This window comes from Borostomias antarcticus (assembly GCF_949987555.1).
Source record: "Borostomias antarcticus genome assembly, chromosome: 1".
In the NCBI taxonomy this organism is placed as follows: domain Eukaryota; kingdom Metazoa; phylum Chordata; class Actinopteri; order Stomiiformes; family Stomiidae; genus Borostomias; species Borostomias antarcticus.
In genome coordinates, this window is record NC_140234.1 from 51,911,681 (window position 1) to 51,920,812 (window position 9,132).

Genomic DNA, 9,132 nt, shown 5'->3' on the forward strand with positions numbered 1-9,132 from the left:
TTTGTGATGGGATTTCCTCTCTCTCTCTCTCTCTCTCTCTATCTGTTTTTGGTTGTTTCTTTCTTGGCTCTGATTGTTTTGTTCCTCTGTTTCGTGCAGTTTTTTCTGCAATGCTGTTCACTGTAATTCTTCACTAACCCCCCCCTCGTCCCCCTCCATGGTGAATATTGGGTCCTGTGGGGTTCTGCAGTAGTAGAGACATGGATTGTTCTGTGAACGGGGTGCGTTACTTAACCCAAATGTCACCAGTTGAACTCGCATAGTCCTAAAAAGAGATACTCGTAGCGCCGCACGCGGTCTCCCATCCAGCACTTTTATGTTTATGCTTTCGTTTTCATTTGTATTGGTTTTTCTTCTGAACAACCAAAGAGCAGCTACTACCTATTTATGACAGGTCATCAGCTCCAACCTGAAGAATTAAGGTGAAGAGCATTTATTTGATGTTGACGTTTTTATGTTTTGTTTTTTTCTCTCTTCTTTTTTTGTATACTCTTTGTGTCCATTTAGTTATTTTTGATTGGTTTCCTTCTGTCTGGTTCTGGCTTTATGCATCCTGCATGGCCTGAGCAGCTGGCCTTTCTCTTCCCTCTCGTTCTTCTCCTGCTCTTCTTCCTTCCATCCCTCTCTCCTCTCCTTCCCTCTGCTAATGTCTTTTTGATTCTCTCTCTCTCTCTCTGTGGAGCCTGCCATTGCTCTCTGGCTTGCCGCTTCCTGTGACCGCGCTGCAAAAGCATGGCTGCCCTGCATCTCTCTTCCTGTCCTGCATCTCCCAGAATGCTTTGCCTGCTCTTCCTCGATTCCGGTTTTTTCTTTCCCTTAATATGTTTATCTTTTATGATGTTTAAATGTACACAGTACCGTCATACATCAATGTGAACCATGTATGAAATGAACCCAAGAATACATTTATTTGAAAAGGCAATTTTTAAGTGCATCTGAAATCAACAGAGGAGATTGTCTCTACCTTAATTGATCTGATGGTTGGGCTGACGGTCCTGCAACTTAATAGATCGGATAAATTCACAGTTTATTTTACACTAGTCCCTTCACCAAACCTGGTCTTCTTCCAGTAGGCCTGAATATCATTGCTGACAGGTAAATCAGCCAGAATGATGCGTTATTGTTGTTGTTTTTTTTACAAAAGGAGACCCCAGTGCTCTTCCAAGAGAAGTTGAATAGGCCTCCAGACTAGTTATAGCCCGTCAAGAGGTCCCAAGAGAGGAACCTTTCAGTTTAGACAATTTTGGTTGAAACTTCCCATCATTGATACTTCATTTCAGCAGCATTAAGGTTTGGTCTCAGAGCACCTCTTTATCTTTGCTACTGTATACTCTCTCTCTCTGTCTGTCTGTCTGTCTCTCTCTCTCTCCCTCTCTCTCTTCTATCCTCCTCTCCCTCTCCTCTTTTTCTTAGACCACGGGGATATGATGGATCTGCAAGCTTTCGGAGGAAGCCCGTCATCATGGCAGCAAGCGGAGTGCGCCAGTCACGTGTTGTCGTGTCTTTCCTGCTCCACCGGGGGCAGCACAGCGTCCTGCCAATACCCACCAGGCTGCACCTGCATCCATGAACGGTTAGACACTACACACACACAACTGTATTGTGTGTTGTCATATGATATCTTAATCTACCAGTGTATGATCATAACCTCACCGTGGTTTCTGCAGTGTGCCTCTGAAGATGCTCTGCCAGAACATGAAGAGGCAGATCGTCTCCAGAGCCTTCTACGGATGTAAGTCTGCACACCCTGTCACCATCTCCCTCATGTCAAAGGTTGAACTGAGGAAGAGCCAGAGGGCTGCCTGAAACTGTCATCAGGTGTTCAGGAAGGGGGCTTCAGTGAAGATGTGCCAGCTGGGGACCATCCAGGTGGCAGTAGAGTAGAATGTGTGTGGACAGGCTAGTGACTATCCTCACTAGATGGAGCTCTGTTAGATCTCTGAATCGTTGTTGTCTGTTCTCTCTTGCTCCACTTGCAAGTTGCCACAGTGTTCATCTGAAATTCAATGCGTTGTTGGCGGGGCAGATGTCAAACTCAGTCTTCCTCTCCCAACCCCTCTGTCCCCCAGGGTTGGCCTACTGTCGTCACCTGTCCACAGTACGAACACACCTGTCAGCGCTGGTCAACCACAACATCGTCCCTCCTGACAAACCCTGTGAGGCATCTGGGGGGCTAAGTAAAGACGTTTGGAGCAAGTACCAGAAAGACTGTAAGGTGTGTGTGTGTGTGTGTGTGTGTGTGTGTGTGTGTGTGTGTGTGCACATGTGTGCGTGCTTGTGAGTGCGACAGTGTGTGAAGTGAAGTAGAACTGCAAGTTTTTGTGTTGAAACTTGGCCAAACATATCAACTTGGATAAACGTATAAATGCTGACTGTGAAGCTGTTCTGTTGCTTTCCTGTCTGCTCTCTCTACCCCACCTCTAATCTGCCCTCTCCATCTATCTCTACGCCCAACCCCTTCTAATCTGCCCTCTCCATTTATCTCTACCCCCCAACCCCTTCTAATCTGCCCTCTCCATTTATCTCTACCCCCCAACCCCCTCTAATCTGCCCGCTCCATCTAGCTCTACCCCCCAACCCCCTCTAATCTGCCCTCTCCATCTATCTCTACGCCCAACCCCCTCTAATCTGCCCGCTCCATCTATCTCTACCCCCCAACCCCCTCTAATCTGCCCTTTCCATCTATCTCTACCCCCCAACCCCCTCTAATCTGTCTTCTGTATCTATCTTGAGCCTCTTCAAATTCTAATGGGCTCGTTGAAATTAACTGGCATAATAGAGCATGTAATATTGTCATAGGAGCTAGATGAGCAAATGTAATCATTTATCAATTTCAGCGCCATACTCATTACTAATTCACACTCTATTTCCATCTCCGTTTCTATCTTTGTCTCAGTCTCTCTCTGCTCCTCCGTTTCTGACCCTCTCCATCCTTCCCTCTGTAGAACTATAAGGAGCTGGATCTGCTGAGGCTGGTCTACTATGGAGGGGTGCATCATGAGATCAGGAAGGAGGTGTGGCCTTTCCTACTGGGCCACTACAAGTTTGGCATGGGCAAGAAAGACATGAGCCAGGTAACACACACATGCGCGCACACACTACACACACACTCACTCCTTTTATCTGTAGGAGGGAGACATTTTAGTGTGGCTGTGCGCAGGTGCCTTTTCAAGCAGATGTGCAGGCGTGTGTATCTGTATTTATTTATGCAGTATGAATGTACATTATGTGTCAGTACCTTGGCCCCTGGCCCTCTCCCTGTGCAGATCGATGAGAAGATCAGCGCACGCTACCAGCAGGTGATGAAGGAGTGGAAGGCCTGCGAGGTGATCGTCAAGCAGAGGGAGAAGGAGATGCAGTCGGTCATCTTTGCTAAGCTGTCCTCGGGCAGCAGCATAGACAGTCACGTCCTCCGTCTCATGCACCGGGACTCCACCATCAGCAACGAGGTCCGTCGCCAGAGCCGTTTACATCACAGCGTTGTGTCTCAAGTCTCTAACTGACTGACAGGTGTTTTCACTATTATGCAGTAGTTTGACCATGCAGGTTTACCACTAAAACACCTGTAATGCAGGTAATAGCACCGCTATTGCTACCACTTACTCCTACAGTTCTATCTCTGCTTTGATAACCTGTGTGGTGGTTTATTTATAGCTCCTGATAGTCATGCTGACCAGATTCCTCACTTTACTACCAATTACCACTCCTGCCTTTCCCTCCCTCTCTCCCTCCGTCTTCCCCAGGTGTTCATGTCGGTGGACGAGCCCGATGCGGGGGGCCAGGACACCCCCGGCGGGGAGGACGACACCCCCACCATGTCCACGGTGGTTCCGCCCGCCGCGCTGGTCCCCGACGAGCGCCCCCTGGTGGAGTTTGACTCCCCCGACTCGGGACTCCCCTCCTCCAGGAACTACTCCGTAGCCTCAGGCCACTCTCAGGTCCTGTCCAGCATCGACGACGGACAGAGCACAGAGGAGGAGGGCGGGGCCGGGGAGGAGGGGCCGATGCGCACGCGTGGCGGGCTAGGGGAGCAAGGGCGTCAGGATTCGCTGAGCGAGGAGAGGCTGTGCAGTCAGCTGGATAAGCTGGTGGCCAATGGCGGAGGGGGGGACGGCATCCCCCCCTCACTCTCCTCTTATACGGTAGGTGCTGGAGAATGGGGTAGACACGCAAGTATGCATGGGCGCACACACACACACACACACACACACACACACACACACACATTTGAATGCTTTATTTAAGTCCGCATTTTCAAAATGCATTGCAAGGGCCCAAATATAATTCCATTTCTGTCATGTTGTTGGGTCGTTTAACATGTGTCACATTTCATAAATGTAAGCAGACTTCTAAGATGTATACAATATATGCTTACATGCGCATACATACACACACATACATATCTTGGTGGTATAATATATAGTACATAATGATGTACAGTAAGCATACAGAAAATACCACTAACGGCAGGGGAGTTATGGGTACAGAAAACATTCCAAATGCAGTGGCTGCCAATAATGGAGGAGATTAAGCAATATTTTGCCGTCTGTTTTGCATCACACTTGGTCAGTCAGAGTTCACGCCGAAGCCAGCTGCGTTGGTATCCAATTTACTGCTAGTTTTTTTGTTTTTTTTTACTGAGGAAACTGGTGGGTAGGTCACTCGTTCGTGGAACAAAAGAACATTTTGCAACTGGCTACATTATGACGGCTGTGAGTTAGCATGGAGTTAGATGTTTGGAGAGGGCACTCCTGCTTGCGCACACACACACACACACACACACACACACACACACACAAACACACAAACACACACACATACTGTACAGGCAGGCCTACCTTACCTATCCGCCTGTGCTGTGTTTCCAGATTGAGCTGCTGGATACAGTGGCTCTGAACCTGCACAGGATAGACAAAGATGTCCAGCGCTGTGACCGCAACTACTACTACTTCACCACAGCTAACCTGGAGAGGCTGCGCAACATCATGTGCAGGTGATGAATACCAGGCTCATCTCAGGACACTGGCCTCTGGAATCTGTTTACATCATTGTGCAATTTCCCCTTGGGATTAATAAAGTAATACATTAATCTACCTACCTACCTACCCATCGACCTACAGTATTTACCTACCTACCTACCTATTTACCTACCTACTGTATCTACCTACAGTATCTACCTAGGATTATCTAGGACTGTTTCGAACTGTCCACTCTGTTCATTTTGTATTTTAAATCTAAAACCACATCAAGTCAAAGAATACAACTTCAATTTGAAGGTGTTCCCCTACTCCTTCTCTCCTGCTCTCTCTCATGTTCTCCATGGTTCTCTCTCATGTTCTCCATGATTCTCCCTCATATTCTCCTTGTTTCGCTCATGTTCTGCATGGTTCTCTTTCACGTTCTCCATGGTTCTCCCCCATGTTCACCATGGTTCTCTCTCATGTTCTCTTTGGTCCCCCTTCATGTTCTCCGTGGTTCTCCTGCTGTGTGTTGCAGTTATGTGTGGGAGCACTTGGAGATGGGTTATGTACAGGGAATGTGTGACCTGATGGCTCCTCTAATGGTGATTCTGGACGATGGTAAGAAGAGCTGCCTCAGAGACACACACACACACACACACACACACACACCATTAGCGATTAGCATTTCGCTAGATGCCATTAGCTTTCAGCTATGAACAATAGCCTCTGGTTATTAGCCATAAGCAATAAGCTATTAGCCATTAGTTATAATCTTATGCTTTTGAGAATTGCCCATTAGGCTGGCTATAACCCTAGCCATTAGCTAATAATCTAATAGTCAATTTAGAGACTAGCCTTACAGTGCACGAGAGGATGAATCCAAGTCCTGTAAATATTTGCCCTGCTACCACCTTTCCAAGGAAAGATGTAGCATATGGTCTTGCTTTGATCAAATAAGTACATTATTCTACTTTATATGACAGAAATCTGTCACCAAATATGGATAGGAACACATTTGTGTTTGATGTTGATATTTTAAGTAGACGAGAGCTACTTAAAATAAATGGACAATGAATGAGAATACAAGAGAAGAGTGATTCAGCACAAGCACTGTAACTCTGCGTGATAGTCATAGTACTCTTGATGATACAGAGTGGCTGCATTCTGTCTGCGTGCGTGTGTGTCAGAGTGCTTGGTGTACAGTTGCTTCACCCAGCTGATGAAGAGGATGAGTCAGAACTTCCCCAGCGGCGCAGCCATGGACGTACATTTTGCCAACATGAGGTCCCTCATCCAGGTGATAAGCTGACGTCACTTCTCTCTAGTACTTCTATCATTCTATCTCTCTCTCTAGCTCTCTCTCTCTTTCTGTCTATCTTTCTCCCTCTGTCTCTCTGTATCTCTAGCTCTCTCTCTCTTTCTATCTTTCTCCCTCTGTCTCTCTAGCTCTCTCTCTTTCTGTCTATCTTTCTCCCTGTGTCTCGGTATCTCTAGCTGTACAGTGTATACAGTATATATATATATCTTTGATGATATCTGTCTCTCTTTGATGATGTCAGATCCTGGACTCTGAGCTCTTTGAGTTGATGCACCAGAATGGAGATTACACCCATTTCTACTTCTGCTACCGCTGGTTCCTCTTGGACTTCAAAAGAGGTGTGTAACACTGAAACACAGACTTCATCTTTTTTGTTTTGTTTTTACAGTTTGTAGTCTTGTGTCTCTCTTACAGACACTTTGTAAATAATCTTGTATTGTATGACTTAAAAGAGGCAATGCTTATCCCGAAGTGTGTGTGTGTGTGTGTGTGTGTGTGTGTGCTCGCAGAGCTGTTGTACGAGGACGTGTTTACGGTGTGGGAGGTGATCTGGGTGGCTCCCAGGATCTCATCTCAACACTTTGTCTTGTTCCTGGCCCTGGCTCTGGTGGAGGTCTACAGGGAGATCATCAGAGAGAACAACATGGACTTCACAGACATTATCAAGTTCTTCAATGGTGAGATGGGCAAATAGGACTGTGTGAGTGTGTGTTTAATGTGTCTTATTGTAGTCTTGTGTACGTTCCTATTTTTCCTAACTGCGCGTGTGGCGTCTTACAGAGATGGCAGAGCGTCATGACGTACAGCACATCCTCCAGATCGCCAGAGAGCTGGTGCACAAGGTCCAGTCTCTCATCGAGAACAAGTGAACGCTGAGATGGGGAGGAGAGCAGAGGAGAGAAGAAAGGGAGAGACTATAGCACAAACTCTGTGTTCCTGTACTGCTCCATCTCTACCCCCCAGCCTCCCGGCCTGGATAGACCCAGGGTACTACTGACCCAACAACCTGCCTGGTACTGACCCAGGGTACTGACCCAGCAACCTGCCTAGACGACAGTGGCAGGGGAGAGTAGGACATGGAGGGTCTGGTTCTAGATCCAAGATCCAGGAACTGGTTTGGATCTAGACCTAAGTATGTGGCCTTGTCTAGGGCCTGGTCTGTGTCTAGACCTAAGTACTATGTGACCTGGTCTAGGACCTAGTCTGTGTCTCTAGACCTTGGTTTGTGTCCCAGGTGATGACTTGTTTACAAGGACCCTGTCACAGAATGCCATGGTGTCAGACGTGTGGAGTTGTCTGCATGCTTGTGAGTTTATCACACTGTGACTGCATTTTGATCGCTTTTTACTGCGCATGCGTGCTCACACACACTACACAACTGCCCTTTTAATAGTATCCTTGTTTATTTGGAGATTGTCTCTTTTTCCCTCCCTTGAGACTCAAGTGTTAAATGCCAGTCAGTCACAAAATGCGGGAACTTGTATGTGCACAAACTTTACTTTAGCATGGCAAAAAGTTTTGGATGAGAGTGGATGAGCAGACAATACAGAGCACACAGACTGAATAATACCTGTGGTTCCATGCAGAACCGGAGCAGTCCACTAGAGGCTCTGTTCTGTCGAAACGTGATGGATCCCCTCGCCAACCAGACAGAAGAAAACGCCATGAAGCTTTCACTTGTGACCAAATGGACTGTGCCAACTTTCCGACCTTCTCATAAGTGTTTATACAACATAAGTCCATTTGAACTTTCCCTTTAATTCTCCCTCTTTTTTAAAATTCCCCTGTGCGATTGTTTTTTTTTTTTTTTTTTTTTTTTTTACTTTTTATTATTTAACACAAAGATGTTGCCTTTATCAGTCACAGTCCTATCAACTTGGTTGCACTTTTTTTTTTAAATGGGTTTCTTCTCGGTACTTGTGATGCTCTTGCCAGTGCAGGAGTGGAGGTGCCACTAAGGGGCCCCATCCGGCCCTCGTTTCAACATTGCTTAGAGTATTGGACTGAAACACTTTCTTCTCTCTTTCAAAGAATAGTTGGGAGTGATGTGTGTGTGTGTTTGTGGGGGGGGGGGGGGTCTCCCATCCACCTCCACTTAGTGGTAGTCTGCACTGGGAGGAGAGGGCTATGTTCAAACCTTCCAAAATTTCCTGGAAGTAATCTCTGATCTACAGTAGAACGATTGGATAAGTAAAAGCACGTGGTCCTCTACACACATTTTCCCAACCGAGTCATGTCAGATCAGAGGGAGGATGCATCCTTAAAGTGTTCATACAGGGCCAGCAGATCTGCCATCTTCAGTATCTAGCCTGAAGTACAGAAGAGGGCTGCTTTAACATACTACCTAGGAGACCTATTGGCAGACTCATTATCCAACCAGTTAGACATGATGAATGACAAAGCTTGGCATCAAAGTAACAGAGCTCTACAACAATGATTTGATCCCTAAACACTTTACATCTAGGCCTACAGTACATAAAATGACTGAGACTTCAACTTAAGTTCCAATACCTCCTCAAGGCCATCAGTACAGACCCATTAACAGTTGATATTGCTTTCCAAAATGGCCACCCACAGTCCCATCTGGATAGACCTTCATCTGTGATTTTACTGCCCAGTGTCTTCCCCAATCCTGAAGCGTACTGTAGATGTCTGGTTTTTGAATGGAGAGTTCACATTGACGGATATAGCCAGGGAGGTGTTGTGGAGGTTTTTGGACCTTAACTACATCTTGCTCCCTCAATCGCTTCCTTTGTGAGTCAATCAGGCTAAAGAACTGCGAATGGGAAATACAGGCCCTACGGAATTTTCTTTTTCTTCCATTGAGTACCTTGCGTACCAAAGCCTCAAAAT

At 46.5% G+C, this 9,132-nt stretch overlaps 1 protein-coding gene across 1 annotated transcript in view; it reads left to right on the forward strand.

The window, feature by feature from the left end:
• The window catches only part of sgsm2 (small G protein signaling modulator 2), a 68,210-nt gene extending 60,652 nt beyond the window's left edge, over nt 1-7,558 (forward strand). The window contains exons 13-24 of the mRNA XM_084446951.1: nt 1,414-1,573; nt 1,668-1,732; nt 2,070-2,215; nt 2,946-3,074; nt 3,267-3,449; nt 3,744-4,142; nt 4,869-4,993; nt 5,497-5,579; nt 6,149-6,258; nt 6,521-6,617; nt 6,789-6,956; nt 7,060-7,558. Of these exons, the coding sequence (XP_084303077.1) occupies nt 1,414-1,573; nt 1,668-1,732; nt 2,070-2,215; nt 2,946-3,074; nt 3,267-3,449; nt 3,744-4,142; nt 4,869-4,993; nt 5,497-5,579; nt 6,149-6,258; nt 6,521-6,617; nt 6,789-6,956; nt 7,060-7,148 (1,754 nt within the window). The 3' untranslated portion in view covers nt 7,149-7,558. The remainder of the gene's footprint in view (nt 1-1,413; nt 1,574-1,667; nt 1,733-2,069; nt 2,216-2,945; nt 3,075-3,266; nt 3,450-3,743; nt 4,143-4,868; nt 4,994-5,496; nt 5,580-6,148; nt 6,259-6,520; nt 6,618-6,788; nt 6,957-7,059) is intronic.
• The last annotated feature ends 1,574 nt before the right edge of the window (nt 7,559-9,132 follow it).